Below are 27,107 nucleotides of genomic sequence, written 5' to 3'. Positions count from 1 at the left end.
CAGAAGATTCGCATAAATTATAAAAAAAGGATAACTAATTATTCATTGTACTTATAATGAATAATTTCTTGTTTCTCATATCTAATCAATTGCAGCGAGTGATTAGGAATTTTATTTTACCTGATAAATTAATAGTCTAAATATATCACCTGCTTCAGTTATTGTTTAAAACATAATAACGAAACATTATAAAAACGTTTTATATCAAAAAGATAAGATCTTCCACCGCCATAATCTGATTTGCATCTGTCATGGTGTTAATAGCGGCATTAATTTCATCGGATGTGAAGTTCAGAGAAAGTGTTGTGTTTAGATGATCGATGACTTCTGTCTTTGGAATATTCTGAACTCTGCGTTCTTGGAACAATTTATTAAGTGACGACTTGAAGACTGCAAGTCTAAAATTAGAAAGAAATTAAAAATACTATACTTTTTATTACTATATATTATTATACTTAATAATTATACTTTCTCTGCAACTTTAATTTTTTTGTTTTAACAGACACGTAACAGAATAAAAATATACAAGTAACATGTTGAAAATATTTAAAGCGTAAAGAAAAAGTCAGGCGAGGGAAAATCATTTATTTAATTACTTAGTTAACTTTAATTATTAAGTTAGATTATATTAATTTTGTCATTATGTAATAATTATATAAACGAAGTTTATATGACTATTTAATTAATGATTCTGCTAATTCATAAAGCATAATTAATTTAACAAAAAATTACCTTTCCTGCGTGATTGTCGCTGTTTGAGAAACGGTGGTTGTTTCGGGAACGGAGGATTCCGGACCTTCGGTCTCTGTGCTGTGCGACTCCGTGTGCGTGCTGGGTTTTTGTGACCTGGTTATTCTTCTTGTTGCTTGTTCGATATATTCGTCATCACTATCGTATTCGTATGGATCGACTTCTCCCTCTTTCATCTTTTTAGAACGCTTCGCCTGCCTGTTCTCCTCTATCTCGTCTGCAGCTTCCGACGCGTCGCTATCATGACGTCGCCGCTTTCTCTTTTCTTTCTCCAGCACGCGTTTGAAGTAAGCGAACTGTACGAGCTCTATCGCGGCGTGTGCATCCTCGCTCTCCACGTTCTTCGAGAGTCGTGCTTTCGCGTGTGCCGTGGACAACCGAATCAACGTTTCCAGAGTTCTCGCGGTCACCGGTTGAGTCTGGTAGTTATTCCAAAAAATGTCATGCACGCACTTGTATATTTTTAAAATTAAAATCTGGGGTTTTCCTTCTACTCACCCTCGCAACATCGGATTCCACCATATCTTCCGATCGAAGTTTCGAATATTCCTCTGCGATAACGGCACTGGCCTCTTCCGTGAGCTTGGGTTTCATGCATCGTGCAATGTGTATGTATTTTCTCATGAACTGTATGGCGAGAATCTGGTCGCTGAGAAAGAAATTCGAAACATAAGTTTCTTGTACAAAATCTACGCAATTAGAGTTTCATATTGTTGTAAGATCAATCGAATCAAAATCTCGATTCAATCTAGATTCAATGTAATAAAATATAATATAATAAAAGTGGATTACTTTTTAGAACGCGTTTGCCCGTGTAGAAGTGGATCGTATTTCTGGTAAACTTGGGACTGGGTCTCCTCGGTAGCTACATCATCCGGATTTTTCGTAGTCAACATGTCCAACTTTGAGCCCAAGCTCAGAGCCTCCCCGTCCTGTTCCAGAGGACTTCTGTATCGATGCATTCGGACGACGTGATCGCTAATTATATGATCCTGATCTGAATCAATTATGTCCAGCACAACGAAGAGCAAATCGAAACGCGATAATAGAGAATCTTGCAGGCCGATATTCTCCATGGGAGTTTTATACTGATCGTACTGAAAATGTGGAGCTTTCATTAAATAATATTCACATATTTCTTAAAATCAATTTAATAATTAACATATTAATATATTACTCTATTTATTATATATTACATTTTATGAGTAATTACAATTTTTAATATGGAAATATTTTTGCTAAAAGGCGAATCCAATTCAAGCTTATTTTTCGTAAATTGCACAGAAATCTATAAGTTTAAATTTTATCATTAAACAGAATCAGATACAAATAGCTTTTTCAAAACGATCCGAACTTACTCTCCCGTACACAGGATTCGCGGCCGCTAGTACCGAACAGCGCGCATTCAGGCTGGCGTGAATTCCCGCCTTGGCGATCGTGATTCTTCCCTGTTCCATCACCTCGTGTATCGCCGTCCTATCAATGTCCGACATCTTATCAAATTCGTCGATGCAAATGACACCGCGGTCCGCCAAGACCATCGCGCCCGCCTCTAATCTGCGTTCGCCAGTCTCTTGATCGACTGTAACCGCTGCTGTTAAACCAACGCCGGAAGATCCTCTTCCAGTGGTTGGAATTGCTCGTGGAGCAGTACACAACACATAACGTAGTAGTTGCGACTTGGCCACTGATGGATCTCCAATTAGTAATACATTTACGTCTCTGTAATATATATCAAAAAGATCCGATTATATTATTACACAATCATCATTAATGAATACTGTGATGTGCACAGAGCTATTGAGGATTTTGTAATCTGTTTTTCAGTATGAAATCATAAAGAATTGTGCAAAAGCTTACCCTCGCAACCTCGTACCGTTTGGTAAAATCTTCTCCACTCCACCCAAAAGGAGACACAGAATCGCTTTTTTTATATATTCATTGCCGTGTATGGATGGCGCAAGGGACTTGGCGAGAAGCTCGAAGATATTCTTGCAGGGGTTGTTCTTAGCTAGTTTCTTGCACATAGTTACGTCGTCATGGGTAATCGCAAGATTAGCTTCCTTACTCAGTTGCATTATATTGTTAGCGATAAGGACCGTCCTATATAATTATTGCGGTAAGTTTTGAGATAAAGATATACGGATTATGAGACCTAATTAAACTGGGAAACAATTCTCGATTCTTGTCTGAAACATACTTGAAAGTTCCGGTTGTATATCCGCCTTGTTTTCCCGGTAGACATCGGTAGTTTCCAACAATCTGCACTCGATCTCCAGGCTTGCATAAGTCCACTAGATCGTTATCACAAATTACATCCACACTTCGTGGTAATTGACCGGCTGGAGCTTTTTCCGGCATCTCCTGTATAGTGAGCGTCTGATGATCCTTGTAAGTCGACAAACCAAATTCCGTTTCAAGCGGATTGCCGGCTTCATCCTGTTACGCAGAGAAACGAATCTTCAAACTAAATACCACAAATACTTCTTTAAATATTTCATTTAAATGGTAGGAATAATTACAGTAGTTGGATAAACAGCAGAGTGGGGAAATGCTTCCAAGGAAGTTAGATCTGAATAGGCTCTTTCCAGGACTGTTTTGGTCACGTCACAGTAATGGACGCTCCTCACAACTTTCGGTCGTACTAATGAACCTACGATAGACATTTTTATTTAAAAAATGATATTTTAAATATAAATTTTATAAAACTCGACAAATTTAATACACGAATAAATTAAATATATCTATTAAAAGAGAATGATAAAGAGAATCTGATAAATTCTATAAATAAGTCTAAGCAGAAATTAAATTTGCTTTTTCAGATATCTTTATTTCATAAATGTGACGTTATTCTATAAATATAAATTTTTCATAAAACTTGACAAATTTAACACGAATAAATAAATTAATACAAAATTAATACAAGATTATATAAACAGGTTCAGATAAATTCTATAATTCTATGCAGAAATTAAATTCTTTATTTTTTTCTTGGATACTTGCATTTTGTGACAATACCCTCCATACACACCAAGTTACCCAGGAAACGAGAAGTAAGCGTTCTAGGTGTGACATGCTTGTTTCCAAAGCTGCCCTCGAAAGCTACAAAAAACTCTTTATTGTTCTTAGCGTAATCAATGTCTATGCTCGAGATATATTGTTTCAGGGCATTCTGAAATGCCAGTTGCTCCTCGAAGGAGTTATTCAACAGACTGCAACACAATCGAATCTTATGATTTATCATTAATATTACAGTTTACGTAATTTGTTCATGCTGTACATTGGCAAGAATTAAAGAGACAAATCTATTATATACCTTGCTGTACGGGCAGGATTTTTTCTTCTTAAATCATTGATGTTTACGACCAATCTGTTTTTATCTTCATGAATCATATTCTTAATCATAGTGGCATATATGCTTTGATCTTCCTACAAAAATAACGAGCACAAGGATTTCATAAAAATATCAAGCAAAAACAAAACATCATTTATGGTTGTTCTACAATGTACTCTTTTTTCCTGTTTCTTGCTGTTTGTCTCTTGCCTTTTGGTCAAAAAGCCAAGAGACAAACAGCAAGAAACAGGAAACAAAGAGCACATTGTAGAATGGCTATTAGTGTAGTAATGTGACATTTACTTCTAATAATGCCATGTGACTTGGCAAGTAAGGATGAAGTTACATATCCATCCAAATACTTATATTTCTTACAGGGATTTAATAATTATTTTTCGTTTAACACACTGTATATTTTTTTCATAAGCAAAAAAATTTATTACGGAGGATTAAAATACAACTAAAAATTGTAGCCAAGTAAACGTTATAAACAACAAATTTTGACGATACTTACCGCATCGTCCAAAAAATCAACATATTCGCGTGTTATTTGTTCCAGATTCTGATCGAATTCCGTATCCATTTTTGCGGCGGGCGATCGACACTTATCGCGCTGTAAATTCTGGTAAAATAAACAAGTACTTGCGAAATCCGAAACCCTTTGCGAGAAAAGCTGGAGAAGCAACTCTCTGCCATTTACGCGGGAAAACACATGCGAGCCAAATCGTTGCGCCGAAAAAACCCCAGTCGTTCCACGTGCTAATTTCTAGGGAATTTTTTCCCAGGTTTCTCGAACTGTAACGTTTTAAAAATGGCGACGACATGTTTTGACGGTATGCTTGAAAGGTTATATTTTAGATTGTGGGTGTCCAGTTCGCCAGGTTGAGCGGGTTGAGCTTTGGCTTTGTTTTAAATCGTTCGTGGAAACGTCAGAGAAATACACGATGGCACAAAGCAGACTGGAGAAAATCGGCACTATATATACCAGGTGAGTCCACATTCAAAATTGTTTTAGAAATTAAAATAGCAATTGTTAACGAACTGCAGCGAAATCAATGTTTTATTATTTTATCTTGAATTAATTAGAGAATCTTGATATTAAATCGTTTATGCATTATCTTTAGAACTTAGGTCTACAAATTTTCTCTTTAGAACTTCTCTTTAGAATTTAATTCTCTACCCTGGCAGAAAAATTTAATGCCTGGTTTATGCTTCGGTCTTAACCCTAAAATCCTAAAATTCAGCCAATAGGTCTGCCAGTCTTAATTGGTCCTAATTAAAATCTGTATTCCATTGGTTGAATTTTAGGATTTTAGGATTAAGACCGAAGCATAAACCAGGCATTAAGAAAAACTATATAGATTGAGACAAGATCTTAGAAATTATTAGTTTTTCATAGTGGGGGACATAAAGCAACGTTGTTTCTTTGAAAAATTTAAAAATCCTCCGTTATTCTACGTCTCACTACGAATATCTACGAAAAACTAAGAATCTCTAAAGCTGATTCTACAATGAGTTGGTAATACGAAAGATTGGAAGGACTTCGTATTTTGAATACTAAGATTGTGACATCCATTCTTATTCTTCGAATTACAAAATACAAAAAACTTTTAATCTTTCGATTTTAAATACAAAGTACATAATACTTTCATATGTTCCACTGAAATACAAACTATATTTGTATTACAAATGTGTCTTAAATAAAAATATTTTAAATGCATGCGTAGTCATGAAATAGGAAATAAGAATAGGGAATAATACACAATAAATTTCAATCTATTAAAAATTGCTGTGCATTGGTACAGTTTCTGATTAAAATTTATTACCTATGTTATTTCTTGTTCTTCTGCTTCCTATTATCTGCATTTGTTATTGTGCTTGTACTTTTCATCATACCTGAGTCCTTATACTTTAAAAATAGATGATCTAAACATTTTATAATAATGCCTGTACATTCTATATAATGGAATACATTTCAGAATTACTTCACTATTAAAAGGCAAAGCTATAAAAGAGGAAGACGTGCCGTTGTGGTTGATAGTATATGAAGCTTTTCCCCCGAAATATGAACCGAGATTCGACAGACAGCTGCCAAAGAAGCCAGTTACACCTATCTTTTATAAAGAGGATTTTATTCGAGCGTAAGACATCTTAATATGTTCAATAAAATATTTATATTATACTATGCAAATATATTTTTTATTACAGAAAGTTTCATAATGATCAGACATTTATACCAGCTACTAATTTGGCAAACGAAAATGTAAAATCTGCAACGCAGAACTTTCTATCCATGTACCAAACGATAAAAAAGGTAAATTATTCAATCTATCAATTAAATTAATTTTTTAATAATACTAAGAATACATTTAATTGATAGGAAGAACTGTCAGAAAATGAAGCATACGAACAGGCGATGGAGCAGTACGTTTCTGAAATGGAAATAAAAATGGAATCGAGGAGAGAGAATGAATCAAGTTCCGATTCGTCCAGAAGCTCTAAGTGACTAAAAACATATATTCTTACCGTAAGTTCTGTTGTAAATAAAGATCTTATTATTTAACATCTGATATCTGTGTTAAATGCTATCCTACATTGTTGTGATACTGACAGAAATATACGTAATTAACGAGTCTTGTTCAACAACAGTGTTTATATTTCGTGACAATCAATACATTAAATAACAATGAGTTCCTGCAAAATTAACTTATATCGATAAGTGAGATGATAACTATAATGATCCTCACGATGAGTAAACATGAATTTACAATGATGTACTTAATGTACAGAGATCAATCGCATAGAATTTTCAGTCACAATAATTAATTATTCGTTACACAACGTTAATCATATTTCAAGGCATATGTGACAATAATTGTATAGGATGATAATTTCTATTTCTTTACTATGTGATTGAAGTTTGGAGCGTCAATGGTCTTAGACATTGCTCTCGCACTTGTAGATTTTGCCAGACAAACGTAGGAAATTTGCGATTGCATGTACAGAGGTACGCGTGGGACTTTTCAATTATTCGGAGCCCTTCCGAGTAAAGGATCTCGACGAATTATTTTTTTTTCTATCATCAATGATTTCAGACATTATCCTACTTTGATTCCAAACAGGAACAAGCGTAAGAAATTTTCGGTCATACATACGAGAGATCGTCAATTGTCTGTTTAGTTTGGACTTACTTTTAATCTTCGCTCCATGAACGCTTCAAACTTCAATCACATTCCTTTACAATAGTCATATTAGAAAAAAGGGGATACAAGCTGCGTATATCACTGTGATTCGCTTTACGCGCTGCAGGTACGAGTAATTAAAAAAATAATTATAAAATGCGCTACAAATTAAAGATATAGAATCAGTGCACCTCGAACGCGCTGGTTCGAGAATAACAGCCAAAGATGTACGCATCGTACATTATTGAAAATATTCTCGACCAACCACATCACATTTCCTAAAGATAATATCCATTTAGACCTTTAAATGCCGCTTCTCGTTTAAATGAGTTACGGGTGAATTAAATGTGTTGTATTGTATTACAATGTTACATTCCATTTTTATTTTATTGCTATAAGCTATTGAAAGATATAAAAAATGCTTAAATATATAGAGAAGGAACGAATATCTATTAAACAAAAGAAAATTTCTAGCAAATAGAAGAACTTATTATTAAGTGTAATTAAAAAACATTATAATTAAAAATAATATAACATTTTTTTATGACAATATTTTACATTCTTTTTTTCACTGAGTATTTCATATCACATCGATTACGTTTGGGATACACTGATTATTCATATAATTAAATAAAATGAGTCGACGTATATATGCCCGTTTCCACCAATATAGATTAATCTTGGTTCAATTTACTCTTCATCTTTTTCTAGTTCTAAGAGTTAGAGCTGGCTGCACCATTAACTTGATCGATTAAGTGTCAACCGTGATGATCAATTCCAATGAAATAATCGGCCGATTAAGTTAATCGAAATGATAGAAATTGGCTTTTAGAAAAAGATGAAAAGTTTGAACAGAGATTAATCTACATTGGTAGAAACACAGGCACTAATGATTTTATTGAGCAAGATGCTTCTAATGTGTATGTGTATTCTTGTAATATTGTAGTAGAGTAATGTTAATATATATTTATACATCATGTCCCACAACCTTCGGTTCGGTTAGAGTTAGGCTGTTTTCCTTTTAGGAAACACAAACATCATTCTACTCTTCTCGGAATTCAATGAATAACAAAGATAAAACGATACTTAAGACTGTGTCTCCTAAAAAGAAAGTAGCTTTAATCCCTGTAAAAACTTACAGTGCAGTGAAAGATATTACTTTGGACGTGATGTAACTAAATCGCGAAGATAGTATGATTTAGAAATCGTATTTCTATATCGACTCAAGATTACGACGTTAATTTCAGCAGTAAGACTTATCGAAATCTTAATACTAATGAGATATTATAAAAGGTAATATTGATGGTGCTAAAAATAGCTCTTTGTTATCTAAACCAGCTCAATTAATATCAGTTAATATTCGAAAAACGTTTTCCTTCTTTTATCCCGTCTTGCAATGACAAAAAACAGATTGCATTACCTTCTCTTCCATTAGTTATATAAATATTTATATAGCGCAACTCTCATAGAGTCCGATTATACTTACGCAAGCAGAAACGTACGTTAAAATACCATTAGATTATTTGCTTAAGATTTAGTTTTATACAAAATAAGAATGTTATTCTCTTATACTTGGTAATGCTGTGATTTGGACGAACGAAAGAATATCAACTTACAACCTGTGATGCAGAGTATTCGTTAATAAGAGTACTCGTGAGAAAACTCAAGTTCCGTGAGAGTTGTAATGTCATCATTTCCTTTTTCAATCTTTATAAAGACGGTTTCTTTCTCGAGCACGCTTATTAGCACAATCAGCATTCTTTACGTACTAGGTACTATAATATTGGACGTATAAGATTCACTGCTGAGCCCATATATTGCTCAATTGAACCTCGCACCACTTAAGCACTTCCGGTATTATGTTGCCAAAGAAGAGAACCGTGTGATCTTATCATGAACTTCATCGCTTTTCAAATTTTCGCCATACCGAATTATAATCACTCGTATATTGGCACCGAATTTCCGTATAATGAAAACTTTCTTCGGCACTCATTGAAAAATCGCTGGATCAGAGTAGATCCGTCTTCTTGCCCTCTTACTACGCATTCTGTATTAAATGTAGCTTATTTGTTATACCATTATTTTTGTATAAGATAAAGTCAGACGGATCGCGTGTAATGCTAAAAAACGATCGCCAAATGCACCTGAGGATGTGGACCTTACGATTTCCGAGGGAATCAAGCTGCCGACCAGTTTTCCGATCTCCAAAGCAGGGTATACATGCCGTGCCTGAGTTCTTCGTTTTCCAGACTCTTCAAAGGGAAATCGGTATATCGCGCGATCAGGCTGCGATATCCCTGACCGACGGTCGCCAGTACTGTCTTCCTCTTGTCGGTGGACTTGAGGGACACAATCTGGCAGACTTTACCCTCGAACGGCCGGAACACAGTGACGGGACGAAGGGTACCGCACTCGGCAACGACGATGCAACCCCAGGTAGTGCCGATGTATAACTGACCGCAGCTGGCCTCGAGTGCGGTCACCTGACACTTTTCCGTAGACAAGTTTTCCTCGATTGCGATGGACTTGAGACTCTCGGAACACGGTACCAGTTTAGACATGTCGAGTTTATTGATGATCTGCCGGCTGTCTACGTCCCACTGGTACACGACGCAGCCTGGATATGTATACGAGAAAACGAAGCTCTCGGTCGTCACGCCGATTAGATACGTGGCAAACAGATTCTTCATCGCGGCGTCATTGGCGGAGCAGTGAGACAGCTGCGTCGTGTCAGCCAGGTTGCCATCCTTCAGAGTGTAAATGGATATCCGACCATAACTTTGACCAGCCCAGAGCTCCAGCACACGTCTCTTACGGCAGACCGCGGCAAGCGAGTAGGTCTTTACGTCAGCATTGTGGCGCGTCATTTCCGTGCCACTGTTGCCGCCAGTGATCTCAGTCTTCTTCATCTGCATGAATGTGTTGGACAGCAGAAAGATCCGGCCGCTGTGCAAAGCCACAGCAAATTGCTTCAACTGTTCCAGGTGAATCAGCCCGACCACTTTAGACTCCCGGCTGTGATCTGCCTCTAGATTGTAGCTGGCCACACAGCCAAAGTTACCGCATAAATAGACGTGTACCTGACCAGCATTGTCGCCAATCCAGATATAGCCGTCCACGCCGCACATGGCGTACGGTATCACAGGTGTTTCAATGCGTACGTGGCGTAGCCAGCCTTTTTGAGTACCTAATAGCATGTCCACCTCACCGTTATTGTGTCCGAACCAAATCTCATCGCTATTTAGACTCTCTGTTGCATCATTCGATCCGCCGCTGCCGCAATGATTGGTCATGGTGACCGCAGTCACTTGTGTGCGTTCTGTCAACAGAGTGACATCTATTAGATGCGTGAACTCGGGCGCGGAGGTAATTGAGACAATCTGACTTGCAGTTGGCCGATCCTTCGGATTCTGTGCCCAGCATATCACCATTAAATCGAGTGCGTAACATGGATGGAAAGTCTCACGGTACATGAGCGGTGGTCTACCGCCCTCCAAAATGCACTCCTTCACCGCCTCGTGGCCCTCAAACGGTTGGCGCAGTGTGATGAGCTCATAGATGAACATGCCGAACGAGAACGAATCCACTTTTTCCGTGTATTCCTCCTCGCCATTGTATCTGATGATCTCAGGTGCCATGAAGCCTTCTGTGCCTCCAAAACCTTTCGCTCCTGTAGGCAGCGTCAGTCTCGAAATACCGTAATCAGCGACTTTGACGTGCGCAGGTTCCGGATTCTCTTGAAATGGTAACGGCATCTGCCATACCAACACGTTCTCCGATTTGAGATCGCGGTAAATAACGTGTTGCTGATGCAGATACTCCACAGCCTTAGCGACCTGAAGGATTACCGCCTGAAGCGTGTAAGGATCCAACTTAGCACCGGAGCGACGATAGTTTTTCAAAACGGCATCCAACGCGCCCTGAGGTGCCAGGTCTAATACGAGAGCCAGAGGACTGACGACTATACCTATCAATGGCACGATATTAGTATGTCTGAGTGTTAGTAAAATATTGAGCTCTTGGCGCGCCATACAATACGCTTTACAAGCGTACTGCAACGGGTCACGGTCCCATTTACTTTGTGATGCCTTGTATGCGAGGATTGCCGACTGCGTAGAATTTGGCCCCGGTGAGACTGGTTGCAACATTTTGATGGCCACGTCAGCGCGAACATGTGTGCCGGGTAATCGGCAGCTGCCACGAAAGACGAAACCAAAGGCCCCACGACCTAGTAACTTGCCCCGCTTCAAATCCTCCGACTTAATCAGGTGTTTGACGCCCAAATCCATGAAGATGATGTCCGGCGCGACGTGTGATAGCGGGATCTCCAAATGCTTCGGACAACTGATGGGCTTGTTGCTGTACGCTGCCAGTATGCATTCCTCCACCATCCAGGAGTATGCAAGAGTATTCTCGAGATTTGAATTCTGTTGCTTTGACATATCCGGATGTCCCTCGAGTGACGGCATCCTGCTGGACGTCAGACTATCATAACCGACGCCGCTATCGCCGTCGGACTTATAGCTGTCCTGACTCTGCCTCTCAGTGCGATTCATGGCGCAGTACTTCTGAATATCTTCGATCAGTCGGCCATCGCTGTCGCTTAACTCGCTATCACCATTCTCGGTGTTGCCGAGTAAACAACGCGGACACGGTATCAATCTTGTGACTAGCAGTTTACCTTCCGATGTATGGACGAAACGCGTGCCTAGTGTCGGATACCAATCTTCCAGCAAGATATCGATGTGATCGACGATCAATGCCATCAACTGTGGCATACTCTCTGGCCGTGGCTCTACCACGATCGCTTGGTAGCCCATCGGCTCCTCGTCCACAGAATCGGACATGATGGGTTGCTTAATCACCAGGGTATCTACTGGAAACCAAATTTCTAGAATGGCGGAATTTTTCAGGTCTACTGTGCACCAAATACCGTCTTGTTTTAACTTGAACTTAAATTGTCTGTAATCGTACGGCGAGTTCTTCAGATTATAGCAGACTTCTTTTAGACGTAATAAGGTAATTCCCGAGTATCGCAACTCGATCCCCGTCTGCCAGAGCACCCACTCGGCCTGTAGATCTAGCAAACTAGCAAAAATATTGTCGTCGACGAAATCCTTGAATGGCGCCAAAAACGACATGACGATATCGACGATGGCGTCATCCGCGAGGATCCGAGTAATCAGTCGGGACCAAAAACCACTAGGAAAATATGACATGAGTAATAGTCTGGTGACGGAACAATCGGGTTGCGATCTCGACGTGAGCACGCATTCGGCGTTATTTTTATTGTCACTGGTTAGCGCACTCAAGCACGCGAACATAGGCGACGTGATCTTCTTCACACGTACATGCCAGCCGCGCGTCTTCACCGGCACCTTGATTATCTGATTATTGCGTAAAATATCTTCTTCAGTCGGTAGGAGGGATGGTATCAGTAACGTGCGACAATCCCATGTCAAAGCAACCTCGAACTTGTTAAGCAAGCTAACAATATAGCCTTGGGTGTCAATTGATGATATCGTGGAGGACTTGAATACGTGTTGAATATCATCCAGTTTCATTATACCTGATCTGGCAAACGGATTGATCTCCCTTATGGTGACCACGTGAGCCAGCATGTCGCAGAGCCATTGTGGATCTAAGAAATAGAGATCTTTCAACGTAGCATCATCGTAGTGGAGGATTATCCCGTTCTCGTGCAGGAATAACGTCGCCTGATGTAACTCGGCAGGGTCTCTGAAGGATCTGTGCAACTTCTGAAGCTCATTATTAACCGCTGCGTAATATTGATCAGCCTTTAGCACCGGATCCAAGCCGGACAACTTCCTGTCGTGCGCCAATTGAATCACTACGTCTTCCAGCGCCAAATAACTCGCCGGGACCTTCTGTTCCAGCAGCAGTTCCTTGCTGCCAGGCGATCTCAAACTGAAGACAACGTCATAGATAAGATTGCACAACATCTTAATATTATGACGCGTCTTGCAGCTCACTTCGATTGTTTCCATGACCTTGGGCAGACCGCACTTCTCGGCATCGACCACGTTGATAAATTTGTCGCGAATATATTGCTGCAGGCCTTCGCTGTGCTCATAAGAAACATCGTAATGTGTGCCGACAATGATAACCGGCGAATTAGGCGCTCTGCTCTGAATGTTCACTAGCCACTGAAAGATCTCGGAAACGCCTTTGAAACCGTCCGTGATACGCCACATGACTAGATATAGACTGCGCTTTGATAAAAAATACTGATGCGTCGCGTAGTATTCGCGTTGACCGCCGAAGTCCCAAGTCCTGAAATAAACCGGTCCGTGGGACGATTGTCCGCGCACTTTCTTCTCGTAAATCCAATCGCCAATGTCCACACCTACGGTTGAGATGGTCGTACCCTTGGCAGTCTTCGCGTTGATGTTCTTATTGCCCATCCGTTTGGCCCAATGCTCGGATGCCTTTTTCTTATTCGGCACCTCGCCTTCCTGTCGTAATTGCTCCAGCAGGCTCGTCTTGCCAATTCCCTGAATACCAACGATCATCAGTTTCATGCGCGCATACGCTTTTGCGTCCTCCAGGATGGACTTCAGGTAACCGATCACGTCCATCGTCTTGTACTTCTTCGACTCGATCATCGACTTGAGTGGCTCCTGTAACCGGCAGCCCTGCGTGTTCAGGTTCCACAAGCGACCCAGCAAACCCATCTGTGGCGGCAATTCAACGATTTCATTGTTGCCGCTGATGTTCAGCACCGACAGATTGTTTAGCTCGTAGATATTGTGCGGTATCTCGCGTAATTGATTATTGCTGATATCCAACATACTGACATTGGGAAAGAGCAAATACAGCTTTGATCCGGGATGTCCGATCTTTGGATCTCTATCCGAGTCCCCGCGTTCTTCCTCTAAGCATGGCATTTCACCATCGTCGCATGATGTCAGCTGAATACGATTCAGTAGATTGTTCGCCAGGATCAGCGTGCGCAGGTTCTCCAGTCGTAGATGCCGCCTATGTATACACACCGATTGTAACACAATATCACGCATCGATGTGGGCGTTTGTCGATTACCGGGCACGATACTTGGCGACTGTGCGTTGACAGTCGGACAATAGCAGGCCGTATTCGCCTGTTCCATGCTGTCAGAGCTATCCACCTGCGGTAGACTGGGCCATCGCGTGATCTGATTGTTTGATAGGTCCAACTGTTTTAAGCTCGCCGGATATGAAGTGATGTGACTCATCGAGCGTAGAGAATTGTACGCCATGTTTAGCCGCACTAAACTCACCGCCAAACATGGCAACGCCACGGGAATGCTATTAAAAAGGTTGTGCGCGAGATTCAATGACGCTAATACTGATTTATTGCCGTTCTCTGTGTCATCGCTCATCTTCTCCGACACTTGGACTGAACTGGTCCACACATGTGGCCTTTCCATTTCGATTACCTGCGCGTTCGCGATCTTCGTGAACGAGTCGAACTCCATGGACTCTATTCGCGGCACAGCAGCCAGTCCACGAAAGTTGGTACCATTCTGTTGCGCCTCTTCACCTCGCTGTGGTTTCCTTAAGACGTTCTGCGACGCCTGACTGGGCAAATCACGCAGTAGATTGAACGAGGCGTTCAGTTCCTTCAGCTTGGGTGCACGCCATAAATTCTGTGGCAAACATTGCAATTTGTTGTTGGACACGTCCATGATTTCAAGCGCCGGTAAGTTCATAATGAATTCTGGCAGCTGCTCCAGTCGATTGTCTTGTAGATACATTTCCTCCAGAACCGGGCATAGCTTGTCCTTTGGATTCTTCGAGTCAGCTGTCAAAGTGTCAATCTTGTTCTGTGCCATGTTGAGATACCGCAAACTCTGTAAATAGAACATAGTAGACGGTACGGAGGTGATGGAGTTGAGAGAGATATCAATTCGCGTGATGGCGTACAACACTAGATCATTATTTTTAGAACTCAGCTTCTTGTTGACATGCAATACTGCGTCGATCAACCACTGCAGCCGGATTTGCGAGAGATGACACTGCTGGTTGTGCCAATTGATCATTGTGGGCGTCTTCGGAAATAGCGTGGAATAGGTGACGTGGCCGAAGGACGACAGAGCAGAGAAGTGTGAGCTCTGCGTGCATTCGGTCATCGCCTTCTTATTGATCTTATACTCGGAATCCGGGTGAGCCTTGATCGACAGCAGTTTTGCAGTCAACGCCTCGTCACGATTCTGTGCAGCAATCTTTAGCGCTTTGCATTCGTTATCGACGGCGCCATATTTCAGCAGTAGATCCGTGATTTTCACATCGCGATTCTGACACGCGATCGTCAGTACGCTCGAATAACTACCATCGGGATCGTTCTGATCGTATGGAATTTTGACAGGCAATTCGAGATTAGCACCCGCTTGAAGGAGAGCGTTTACCACTTCGGTATGTTTGCCCCTGACAGCTACGTGCAATGCTGTTTCGCTACCATTGTTGCAATAAAGATCCAGATTCACCGGATATATCATTTTATCGTCCTTTTTGTCTATGGGTGCCTTACTGCGGAAATTCAGCGACGACATCAGCCTCTGAATACCACTAGAAATCTTGCGCTTCGACACCGGAAGTTGCTGCGCGCCATTTACACCATCCTCTTCTTTGGTCGTCCTCGCTTTCACTCGATAACCCAGAAGTAGCTCGACGCATTTGACGTTGCCCAGCATGCTAGCTATGTATAGTGCATGCTGGCCAGTGACGTCCTGCGCGTTGATGTCGAACGGTAGCTCGTATTCGAACTCACCGGACGGATCCCTGTAGCGTTGATAAACGTACTGCGGATACTCAAACTTGAGCAATACGTCGATCACCAAGTGATGGCCATTTATTGTCGCCGCGTGAATCGGCAGCCAGCGCTCCACCGTGAGCTGTTGCACCTGCTTGGGAAAATGCCGGAGCAACAGCTCGACGATCTCCAATTTACCGTGGTAACACGCTATGTAGAGTGGACAGTATTTGGTGACCGGATGGATCCTGCAGTCAGCACCGTGATCCAATAGCAGCCGAACGATGTCCTTGTGACCGCTCTCGCAGGCGACAAAGAGCAGCGTGTTGGTGCCGTTCGGCGCCATGTTTACCACGCATTCCAGATCGGTAGACAAACCCTGGATGATGTTCCGAGCGGCCACAGTGTCACCCTGAATACAAGCTGCACGTAAGGAAGCGTGGGTAGCTTGTTTCGCAAGCTCATACTTCTCGGCCGCCGCTTTCAGGAGGTGAATGCAGGAGTCGTGACTGCTCTTCTCGGCTATGTCGATAGGCTTCAAGCCGTCATCGTCTCGGATCATGAGATCCGCATCAAAGCTCAATAGCGTCTCCACGTTGCCGGCGTGGCCATGTTCCGCGCAAACGTGCAGTGGCGTCCGATGATGACCGCGAGGACCGCAGGTAACGTTCGGATCGGCTCCAGCGGTCAGCAAAACATCTAGGCAACGAGAATTCTCCGTGATCGCGGCCGCGTGCATCGGCGTCCTGCCCCACGAATCCTTACTGTTGATGTACTGCGCGTGTTCGCCGCGCAGCAGATCCTCCAGCAACTCAGCGTTGTCCCAGAGCGCGGCCTGGTGCAGCAACCGGCCCGGGAAGTCCTCGTCGATCGGCGTGTAGTCCTCCATCACAGGGCCTACGAAAATACACCGTTTTCAAATCATTCTGATAGCGAAAAGCATAACAACTGAAGAGCTTACGTTCTTTAAAAGAGCAATGCGAATAGAAATCATCTTCCTTCTCCTTCAAATATGAAATTATACATTTTAAAAAGATATAATTTGCGATTTAGAAATATAAACTCTTCCTTTAATTGTTCCTTCACATTTTTTCCTTTTATTGTTAGCTTCTAATGTTAATCGATATTTTAATAACTGACATTATCTCTTTACCGCTATTATAATTTGTATCGTTTATACGGCACGCTATCGTTAATGAAAGTGGGTATCTTAATGAAAATTTATATTCTACATAAATTAGATAATAAATATTCGTAGAAACAGTTGTTTACGATCCTAAAGTAGAATAAAACCGGATTTCTCCAATTAAGATCTACAGATTAGTGGTGATTATTATGTGTAATTAGAAATGTACCTACAAATCCTGTTTACGTCCTCGTTACATGATCGTTACTGTTAATGCCATTTCTTTCGGTGTCATCTCCTCCGGAGTGCATTCTGTAACGTGTCGAACGAATTAATAAATATTGTTAATTTACAAATATTTTTTAAACACTGCACGACGCTTACCTTGACAACACGTCGCGGATCAATGCACCACAGCTGAACTGCGTTGCTTGAGCATTTAAATCCGGATTCACGTTGGCTCGGTGAGGCTTCGCGAGAGCTGTAATATAAGCAAGACATCCATTTGGTTGATTGAAATTACAACGAGGAACTCTTGCGTGTTAGTGAAACATGTATGTATAATTTTTTGATATGCAAAAAAAAAACAAAGAGAAAGTCGCGATTTTTGACAAAAAAATCAGTAAAGTTTATATTTCAATAATAAGATTCAAATTATCGCTCAATTAATTGTCAGAATTGATTTATTCTATAAATAAAATCCTTCATTATTCAATTATGAAAGAAAATAAATGTTGCAAGCGTGAAAATATTTATCGGATCCAATTTACATCGATAGATATAACAAATAAATGAACAAAAATATCTCATATCTTGTTTATCAAAAAACACGAGATAGAACTTTAACACAAATTATTAAGCCATTTTAAAAAATATACAAAAATATCTTTATTAAAAAAAAAGAAAAAAAATTGGACTTCAACGCAAATTACAGACCGTTTAAAAAAATGCATAAAAATATCCTACTCTTTTTATTAAAAAAAAAATGAAATAAAACTTTACACGAGTTATAAATAGTTTAAAAACTGAACAAAAACATCTCACCTTTTTTATTAAAAAAAAAATTAAATATAGAACTTTTAACAGATATAGGTCATTTAAAAAAATAAACAAAAATATCCTATTCCTTTTATTTAAAAAGTGAAATAAAACTTCGACGCGAGTTATATGTCGTTTAAAAAAAAATGAATAAAGATATTCTACCCTTTTTACTAAAAAAGAAAGATCTTTAATGAAAGTTACAGGTTGTTTAAAAAAAAAAACAAAAATATCCTATCCTTTTTATAAAAAAAATTAAATAAAGAACTTCGACGGAATTATAAGTTATTTAAAAAAATTAATAAAGAGATATTCTATCTTTTTTACTTAAAATAAAATAAAATAAAATTTTAACAAAAATTATATATCGTTTAAAAAAATAAACAAAAATATCCAGACAGCACAGAATATTTATGATAAATGTTTATTAATATTCATTTTTTGAAATGTTATATAGATTAAATAAATTATTAATATATAATAATATAATATGTTATATAGATATTTCATACATATTTTGTATAAAGCTTTTATAAATATTTGAAATATTATTAAAATATAGACTCTCTAAATATTTTATGCAATATTTATGATAAATATAAATAAATATTTCTAATAAGCATTTTTTACTTGAATTATAATGTCTCATTAAGTATTTTCATAGCATTTACTGTAACATTCATAATAAATATTTCATAATATTTATAATAAATGTTTATGATCTGTGCAATCTAAGACCACAAAAAATATTTACAAAATATTTAAAATAAATCTTATAAATATTTTGTAAATATTTCGTAAATATTGTGTGCTGTCTGGGTATCCCATCCTTTTTATAAAAAAAAAAAAATAAAATAGAACTTTAACGCACATTTTATTTAAAAAAATGAAATAGAACTTTTACGTAAGTTATAAATCGTTTAAAAGAAACGATTTTAAAAAAAGAATAAATCTGTTTCATCATCACTTTGAACTGCACGCGATTCTTTCGCGCGAGTGCGTGCACATGTCGCAGAGGGGGATTGAGGGAGAGGAAGAGCTACACGACAATTTTCTAACCTTCATGTTTAATTGTACGTGAATCCAGGGGGAAGGAAGAGGAAGGGGAGAGGTTTATGAAAGCGACAGCATCGCGATTAAGCGGCGAATGTGAAACCTGAGACCAATAATATATCGAATAAATTTCCAGCGTTCTCATGCGTTGCAAAAATCGGAGTAGCGAGATTCTCGTGATGATTTTTTTACGACTCCATGAAAGTCGTATAGTGTTTCTTCTGCTTGTAAAAATCTAAAAAATAATTCTCGAGGATAAGATAAATTGCAGCTAGTCACCGTGACGCTGAAAAAAGCTAGTCCACAAATCAGCTGATGAACGCTGACTTGTCAAACGCGGCGTCGATTAATTAATTTTTGATTTTTTTGAGGGAATCTTTCGGCGGATCTTCCTGAAACTTCAGACAGACACAAAACTGCAATTTTCTTTTTCGTTATTACTTTTGCCATTTAGCGCGCGAGCCGGCGGTGTATCTTGATGGAATCAGCCGCGGCGAAGTGTGGTTCGTCGCAGGTCGACGGAGCGGTGACCCTCGCGCGCGTTTTCTCGGAAACCAGGAGATCGCGGTCACATTGTGATTCACACGGAGTTCGCAGGTCCAGGCACTCGTAACAAGACATTCCTGTCGCGCGCGACTCTATTGACAGACACGGAAATCGCCGCAACGGCGAACGAAACAGGACTGAGCGAAATTTGACGGAATCATTATCGCGCAACGGCGCGCACCGAAATACGAGAGCATGAGGATGACAGTAGACGTGCTCACATGTTTCAGACAGTCAGGTGGAATTTGTCAAGTGGCGCCTCCATGTGGATAAAACATGTATGCATGTAACCGCATATCCATGAATTTCCGACGGTTGTTATGTCGTACATGATTTTTTAAGTTCAATAATTCCTAAATTGTTTAAACATTTTTTAATCTTAATCAAAAGTGGCTTTAAAAATGACTTCAAGATTTTAGAAAGACTTTCCGAAGTTATTTTTTTATAAGATATTTTTTGGAGTTGTATGATGAATTTTTTTCTCAGAATTACATATAATTATATAGATATAAAAATTATAAAAGTGATTTTGTCTACAGCAGATATTAAAGGAAATTGTATTATCAATAGTGCTTGTAGATTGAAGGTGTCAACAAGCGTCAATAGGTGCGCGAGAATCGACGTAAATAAAAGAAATGTCGAAAGAACGATACATGCGACTGGAATAAGATTAATATAATAAATAGTGTCATTAATTGTAATTTTTACACAATTCTGTTGAGTGGATGTGATGATGATGCCTGGAAAAACTCCGGTACAAGGTGAAGATCTATGAATTTCTGTTGTCTTTGTATAATCATTAACCAGTACTCAAGTCCTTAATAATTGACACTTGGGATGATTCTTCTTATTCTCTTCTTGTAGAGAATCCTTTGGGCCTGTCTTGGCATGACAGCGCCTGGATTCCTGTTCTTAATCCAAGCAACATCATGGATTACTTCTCAGAAAGAAGTAATCCATTTTACGACAGGACTTGTAACAATGAGATAGTCAAGATGCAGCGTTTGAGTCCCGATCAATTGAAGTAAGTCTCAATCGATCCCAACATTAAATGTATAAACATACAGACATTATCATTAAGCATATCCATGAATGTTTGCTATTCCCCAGCAATATGACTGGCTTGGAGTATATTCTTTTGCACGTGCAAGAGCCAATCTTGTATGTGATTAGGAAACAACTCAGGCATTCGCCAACTCAAGCCTCAGCAGTTGCCGATTATTATATTATAGCTGGCGTTGTATACCAAGCTCCAGATTTAGGCTCTGTCGTGAGTTCTAGACTGGTGAGCAAGAAAAAATTACATTTAAATTTTTTATCAAGATTAGGCTGTTATCAGAATATTTTCTTAATCTTCTTTAATACAGTATGTATTTGATATATTGCATTTTTAGTTATTGTTATACTTAGGAGATGTATCTTACACAGCTGTCTACAGTTCACCATCTACAATCTGCCTTCGATGAGGCAAGCAGCTGTTCTCGATATCATCCGAGTAAAGGCTATTCTTGGGATTTTAAAAATGGTAAGGCCTTGGCTGCGAAGAAGGAAACGCCGGTGCGTGAGGAACCTAGCTCATTGTTTCAACGCCAAAGAGTGGATATGTTACTCGCAGAGCTTACTCGTAAATTTCCTTTACCAGTGCCAAAGCCAGTACACCAAGCAATAGAAGCTTGTATGTGTAGCATAATTTATATCCTATTTTATTTTTTGTTTCTTGATTTTAACATAATTTTGATTGTCATTTATCTTTTTTTTTGTTATTTCAGCCGTAGAAATTAAGCAGGAAGTGAAGACTGAAAAGAAAGATATGAAACCACCACCAGAGAAGAAACCTAGACTTAATTAATAATAAGGATAGACATAAAATATATTTATGTATAAAATTTTTCTAACTTATAAATAATAGGGAAATAAAATAATAGAGAAAATTTTGTGTATCTATTTAATATTTAAAGTATCAACGTTTCTTATTCGTTAAAAGAATTAAACGAATGAATTATTTTAAAAATAAAGAAAATGATAAAAATCAAATATTTCATCAATATAAAGGACATAATTGTTAAAAAGTAAAAAAATTTTCAAATCTTGTCTGTTATCCAAGAAATATAATATAATATTATAATTTAAAACATAGAAACAATCACTAATAACCGCTTGGTATTTTTGGTATTAATGGAATATACTTTCAGTAACATATTTATGTGTATTTTTGAAGTTTACAACGTTATATGTATATATATTATGTAATATGTAAGTGTGTTATAATAATTATTTTTAAGAAAAAGCAATTATAAATTTGTAAGTTTAAATTGTGATTTTTGTAATAAAAATTTTACTCTACATTATATAAAATGTACTTGTTTCTATTCATTCTTATTATTTGGCTTTTTATAGAGTACGAAAAATAAATAAAATATTCTTGATTACTATTTCTGGTATGATTCGTGCAGTGATTAAATAAGTGCGAATTAAATTAAAAATAGACTTTAAATTGAATTCGATCCAATTTCAGACATGCTTTTTTATTAATCGCGTAGTCTATTATTTATCTTTTAATTTTACCGATGACGAATATAAAACATCGGTTATCGAAGAACATATTTTTTTTATATTGCTTACGTTTTTTGCTGCTCAATATGTACAATATGTATTTTTACGCCGAACAAGTGCTTGATTATTTCTAAATGGAGGAATGCAAATAAAGCAATATTGTAACTTTTTATAGAGAAACAAATTGGAATGAAGATAAAAAAATATATTAATGTAAATGTTTGATTGTAAATGGATTACAATAGTCAATACATCGGGTATTGTACAAGAATACAAACGTACAGTTGTAGCAGATATTCAGATGCGATACATAACCGCTGCGATTGCTATTATGTGCGCAACTGCAACTGCTATTTGTCTGTTGCAACTGCTAAAGATTCATTAGCCATAATTTAGTTGAAATTCGCTATCACTTTGAAACTACATCGCTATGTACCTTTAGATACGTTCGCTTTGAACGCTCACGCGCTGTAAGCTTCATTCTATCTTATTTCCGTACATAATGAGATGAAGACAGAATGAAGCTTACAGCGTGAAAGCGTTCAAAGCGAATATAGCCTTTGTGTCATGTATTTCTGCGATGCTTAGCTATTATAGTTGGACAATACTGAACTTTGAATATGATTTTATTGTATGTGGTCATTTTGGCGAGAATCAATGAAATGAGGATAAAACGCGAGTTTTCCTTTATGCTACATGCACATGAAATTGCACATGAAATTGCAAACGTCGATCAAAAAACCGTCGATCGCGCGCCATTCAATTTACACGCCAACTTGCTCGCACCTTCAGCCATGTCCGCGGCGGGTTTATCCTGAGAAAAATGATCCTTTTAGATCACGAGAATCGTCCTGTGCGCCGTAACAGATCATTTACGATATGCCGTTGAAAATGATATGCGACGCTCGAACATGCGGCGGTTGCCGATATCTGGAACAGGACGAGCAGGACGATCGGACGGCGAATCTCGCAGAGTTCCTGGCGAACTGTCAACACGCGAAATGCAAGGTGGTTCGTCTGGTCCGTCAGCAAATAAGTAAACTGCAGGATATGCAGGTACGGGTCCCCGCATTTCCCGTAATTGGACCGATCGATCCTCCCGACACCTTCCCCACGTCGCTAAAATCGCCCTCCGGATCGTTTGGAGAACTCTCGCTCTCTCCGTTTTAAGATATACACCCCCGGCATACACGTTTACGGACGCGCGATGTTGACTTTGCTCTTGCACGCGATAATTCGAAGCGTTTGTGCAATTTGCGATGTGACATTCGGAAAGGAGGAGGCGCATCGAAGGAAATTAAACGTATATTTGTGTGCCGAGAAATTAAATATATAAAAAATTAAATATATTATACGCGCGCATTCTCGATGACGATAAAAAAGAATTTTTTATCAGAAAACGAAAAGGAGGAAGAGACAGGAAAAGAACATGCGATTTAAATTATTCAAATTTGCGCACTGCAAAAGTTGTATAAGAACTCTTTATTAATTTCTTATCAGCTATCATTTTCCCGTGAGAGGTAGACGGATTAAAAGAAATTGAGACGGAAATTGAGACGGACAGATTAATCTCGCAAATTGTTCGGTTCCATTCTTTTTCTTCTTGCTTTTGAGAGACCCGTCATCCTTTTTTTTTGCTCTTTTTCCACTGACGATTGTATCTCGGAGTTTTAATTTACTGCACAAATTTACTTCACATTTCCGCTTCATCTCGAAACATTAATTTCACTAACAAGGGAACCATCAGAACCGTCCTATTTTGATGGACTTCGGATTTGTTGTAAAGCATAAAATAAAAAAATATTAGACTCATATTTTTTTTATGTGCGCATCTAAAGGTTTAGGGAGTGAAACAAACTCTCTCGAGAAATGGATTTTTTTCATTTTCAGTGAATATCTTTAAAACATGAGATATATGGAAAAGTGTTTTATACAAAAGTTTTATGATATTTTATACTCTTTATAATGTATTCACATTTTTCGAAAATGTTAAGATTTTTCATTTATCGTCATCCACAGGAAAGTATTTCGATCATTGAACCTTGGAGATAAGCACGTAAAAAGAATATGGATTTAATGTATCATTGTCTGACAAATTTATGTTTTATCTGGACCACGAACTGGACTAAGTGATTCTTACAGATTTTTTATCACTGAAAATATGAATTCGTAAATGAAATTGCTCTATGAGATTACGTGTCTGGAAAAAATGAACTTAAAAAATATGCTGAAAATAACATGTTTGAAAAATATCTCAAAAATATGTCATGATGGAACAATTTCATTTATGTTCTTTTCCAATATAAATTAACTTTAATCTCAGTTTAACTTACTTTTTATCTTTTTCTAGTTTCTAGAATTAGAAAAAAATAAAGAGTAAATTAAATCGAGATTACAGTTAATCTACAACGGTAGAAATAGACATTAGTCTCGAAATACAATAAGTGTAGTAAACCTTAAACTTTAAGAAATTGATCAATCATAGTCGAATATTCTTCTCATGTTTGATTGTGCCTAATCAATTTTTTAAGACTTAAAATTTGCTACACTTATCGTTTTTCGGAATTTACGAATTCATTTTCAGCGACAAAAAATCTGTAGGAATCATTTTGTCTAATTTGTGGTCTACAATTCGTGTTATACAATTTTGACTCCCTACACAACATATCCAAAGATCAAAATCGATAAGAAACAATTCCCTAAAGATCCCGTGAAACCTCGCGTCTGTACGAGAAACTAAAAAAAAATTCTTCTAGCAATCAGCAGTTAGTAGTAATTTTGTACACTAAGAAAAAATGATTAAATTTTAATAAATATTTGAACAGTCTAGCGGAATATTTACTTACGGTAAATTATAAATATTTAGATAAATGAAAAAGATGATATCAAATTAATGCTTCTTGTATCTAATAAATATGTGTTTACATTTAGTAAATATTCCGCTATGACTATTCAAAGAAATATTTATTAAAATTCAGTAAATTTTTTTCTCAGTATACAGGAGAAATCTTTTTGTCGTAGTACGAGCGTTTACTGACTACGAGCGACGAGGTGCGCGAGAAGGTGCATAATGAAATGCCCACTGAAATGCACGAAGCGCTCAACAATGAAGTCCACGAAGTGTACAGTGAAGTACACGAGCCATACGATGATCTGCACGAGGTGGAGAGTAAAGTAGAGCAGGCGTTCAACGAATCGCACGACAATGTGTACGAGGCGCAGAAAGCTGCTGCAGTTGCAAAACGAATTGTCGAAGGGACGAACGCAGTAAGGGTTGGAAAAAAAAACAGATTTTGTTATCTTTGATCATTCAGTTTCTCGATTAATCGGTTATCAACAAGGTAAAGTTAGTCAGAACTATTAATAAAATAAAAAATATACTTTTTCACCCTCTGCTCGTCGACCGAACACGAATTAAAAGAACGATTTTGCTGAAATATATAAAAATTTAACCAAATACAATTAACGTTTAAATTTAATTGATACGTCGTGCTATACGGACGGAATACAGACATCGTTGCGATCAATATGTCTTGAACGTTTGTAATATATCTTTTTTATTAATTAACACGGTTCCGAGCTTCTTGTTGTCGCTCTTTTCCATTGAGATAAATCTCAATTTAACATCACTTCAGTTTCATCAATCTGTGAGTGACTTGCTCCCAGTGGTGACTTCGTCTATTTTAATATGCTGAGGAGGACTCCAAAGAGAGTTGAAACATTCAAATATAATAAAGGAGACATTATACAATCGTCTGAGTAATTATTTTCAATCTTAATAAATTTTGCGCTCACATATTTGCGCTGACTCTCATTAGCCTATTTTAAATGCTTTGTTTATTGTATTTTAATTAGATACAGATTTGGAAATAATTTTGATAGACCATCAAAATATTTATGCAGAAAACTCAAACATGATGAACAATGTTGCAGAAAGTTTTGATGTTCCGCCTTGAACGTCCTGCATATTAATTACTCTGATAGTTCAACAAAATTATTTTCAGATCTGTATCAAATTAAATTTTTAGACTTCAGCAAAAATCATTTCTCTCTATGAAGAGATACGAGTCGAACGTGTTCTAATTTACTTAAAAGCTTTCCAATGTAATCGAATTGTTTCCAAAGGATAACCCATTACGAGAGTTATTATTTTTACCTTTTGGATGAAATTAATAGCTCGGCTTATGTTCCCTGAATGTTCTCTGATAACCGCGCATGTCTAGAACGCAGCGACCGCATCCTTGCGTTGCACGGCGTCTCCTGGGAGAGCGGTGGACCGCAAGTGGATGCTGCGGATCCTGGATCGCGTTCGTCATCGAGCGCATCTGATACTGGCGGCCGCTGCGGTCGGCGTGATAGTCTGGACCGCTTTGGTGTACGGTGTCTTCCTGGGCGCGACGGCCTGCGGAAGCGGACGCACCTGTTTCCAGTCGTCTCTTAAATATACGCACGCTAAACGCACATTGTTTTAGCTCGTGCTATCCATCGATACCATAAACGACACCTCGTAAACGGTGATTAAAGTTAACTAAGGTTCAACCCATTTCACTTCATCGTGCGAAAAGAGATGGTTGATTACCAGCTAGCTTTAATGAAGATTTCTTAGAATCAATTTGTAGACGCATCCTTTTTCTTTTGCGAAATTGCACGGAGAGTGTTTACCTCGTTATCGTACATTTATTCGTCGAAGTATCTTTGGTGAATCCAAGTTTTTGTCACTTTTAAGAGATAAAGCAAAATAATATTATAAATATACTTTATATATATATATATATT

At 38.2% G+C, this 27,107-nt stretch overlaps 5 protein-coding genes across 5 annotated transcripts; 3 read left to right on the top strand and 2 right to left on the bottom strand.

The window, feature by feature from the left end:
* Positions 1-6: 6 nt before the first annotated feature.
* On the bottom strand, positions 7-4,747 carry Mcm3 (minichromosome maintenance 3). Its single transcript, XM_018444573.1, has 11 exons — positions 4,599-4,747; positions 4,067-4,179; positions 3,754-3,962; positions 3,273-3,403; positions 2,951-3,189; positions 2,611-2,853; positions 2,109-2,472; positions 1,543-1,847; positions 1,249-1,399; positions 733-1,169; positions 7-398 (listed from the first exon to the last, which is right to left on the bottom strand). Exons 1-11 carry the CDS (start codon positions 4,665-4,667, stop codon positions 200-202), a joined length of 2,460 nt encoding a protein of 819 aa, XP_018300075.1. The 5' UTR covers positions 4,668-4,747; the 3' UTR covers positions 7-199.
* A 154-nt stretch (positions 4,748-4,901) lies between these two features.
* Positions 4,902-7,703, top strand: mRpS23 (mitochondrial ribosomal protein S23). The gene is made up of 4 exons (XM_018444576.1): positions 4,902-5,072; positions 6,064-6,225; positions 6,293-6,398; positions 6,465-7,703. Exons 1-4 carry the CDS (start codon positions 5,029-5,031, stop codon positions 6,588-6,590), a joined length of 438 nt encoding a protein of 145 aa, XP_018300078.1. The 5' UTR covers positions 4,902-5,028; the 3' UTR covers positions 6,591-7,703.
* A 486-nt stretch (positions 7,704-8,189) lies between these two features.
* Positions 8,190-20,038, bottom strand: Lrrk (Leucine-rich repeat kinase). Its single transcript, XM_018444570.1, has 4 exons — positions 19,674-20,038; positions 17,526-17,622; positions 17,371-17,453; positions 8,190-16,912 (listed from the first exon to the last, which is right to left on the bottom strand). The coding sequence occupies exon 4, from the start codon at positions 16,902-16,904 to the stop codon at positions 9,444-9,446; it is 7,461 nt and encodes a 2,486-aa protein (XP_018300072.1). The 5' UTR covers positions 16,905-16,912; positions 17,371-17,453; positions 17,526-17,622; positions 19,674-20,038; the 3' UTR covers positions 8,190-9,443.
* A 367-nt stretch (positions 20,039-20,405) lies between these two features.
* Positions 20,406-21,653, top strand: MED6 (mediator complex subunit 6). Its single transcript, XM_018444574.1, has 5 exons — positions 20,406-20,539; positions 20,643-20,802; positions 20,889-21,063; positions 21,207-21,453; positions 21,548-21,653. The coding sequence occupies exons 1-5, from the start codon at positions 20,509-20,511 to the stop codon at positions 21,625-21,627; spliced, it is 693 nt and encodes a 230-aa protein (XP_018300076.1). The 5' UTR covers positions 20,406-20,508; the 3' UTR covers positions 21,628-21,653.
* A 1,255-nt stretch (positions 21,654-22,908) lies between these two features.
* Positions 22,909-27,032, top strand: LOC108720516 (uncharacterized). Its single transcript, XM_018444575.1, has 3 exons — positions 22,909-23,387; positions 25,353-25,598; positions 26,555-27,032. The coding sequence occupies exons 1-3, from the start codon at positions 23,211-23,213 to the stop codon at positions 26,801-26,803; spliced, it is 672 nt and encodes a 223-aa protein (XP_018300077.1). The 5' UTR covers positions 22,909-23,210; the 3' UTR covers positions 26,804-27,032.
* The last annotated feature ends 75 nt before the right edge of the window (positions 27,033-27,107 follow it).

Source organism: Mycetomoellerius zeteki, unplaced genomic scaffold (assembly GCF_001594055.1).
Source record: "Mycetomoellerius zeteki isolate Tzet28-1 unplaced genomic scaffold, Tzet1.0 scaffold151, whole genome shotgun sequence".
Classification (NCBI taxonomy): domain Eukaryota; kingdom Metazoa; phylum Arthropoda; class Insecta; order Hymenoptera; family Formicidae; genus Mycetomoellerius; species Mycetomoellerius zeteki.
Note: the sequence above shows the minus strand (reverse complement) of the source record. Positions and strands in the feature narration are given on the sequence as shown.

Coding starts and splice junctions, on each gene's coding strand:
- Mcm3 (XM_018444573.1), bottom strand. CDS start 4,667: ATGGATACGGAATTCGATCAGAATCTGGAACAAATAACACGCGAATAT. Junction 3,404..3,753: donor GGAGGGTATTGTCACAAAAT/GCAAGTATCCAA, acceptor TGTCTATCGTAG/GTTCATTAGTACGACCGAAA. Junction 399..732: donor GCGACAATCACGCAGGAAAG/GTAATTTTTTGT, acceptor TTCTAATTTTAG/ACTTGCAGTCTTCAAGTCGT.
- mRpS23 (XM_018444576.1), top strand. CDS start 5,029: ATGGCACAAAGCAGACTGGAGAAAATCGGCACTATATATACCAG. Junction 5,073..6,063: donor ATCGGCACTATATATACCAG/GTGAGTCCACAT, acceptor AATACATTTCAG/AATTACTTCACTATTAAAAG. Junction 6,226..6,292: donor AAAGAGGATTTTATTCGAGC/GTAAGACATCTT, acceptor TTTTTATTACAG/AAAGTTTCATAATGATCAGA.
- Lrrk (XM_018444570.1), bottom strand. CDS start 16,904: ATGGAGGACTACACGCCGATCGACGAGGACTTCCCGGGCCGGTTGCTG.
- MED6 (XM_018444574.1), top strand. CDS start 20,509: ATGATGATGCCTGGAAAAACTCCGGTACAAG. Junction 20,803..20,888: donor TTGAGTCCCGATCAATTGAA/GTAAGTCTCAAT, acceptor GCTATTCCCCAG/CAATATGACTGGCTTGGAGT. Junction 21,064..21,206: donor CTGTCGTGAGTTCTAGACTG/GTGAGCAAGAAA, acceptor TATCTTACACAG/CTGTCTACAGTTCACCATCT.
- LOC108720516 (XM_018444575.1), top strand. CDS start 23,211: ATGCCGTTGAAAATGATATGCGACGCTCGAACATGCGGCGGTTGCCGA. Junction 23,388..25,352: donor GTAAACTGCAGGATATGCAG/GTACGGGTCCCC, acceptor TTTTTGTCGTAG/TACGAGCGTTTACTGACTAC. Junction 25,599..26,554: donor TTGTCGAAGGGACGAACGCA/GTAAGGGTTGGA, acceptor GCGCATGTCTAG/AACGCAGCGACCGCATCCTT.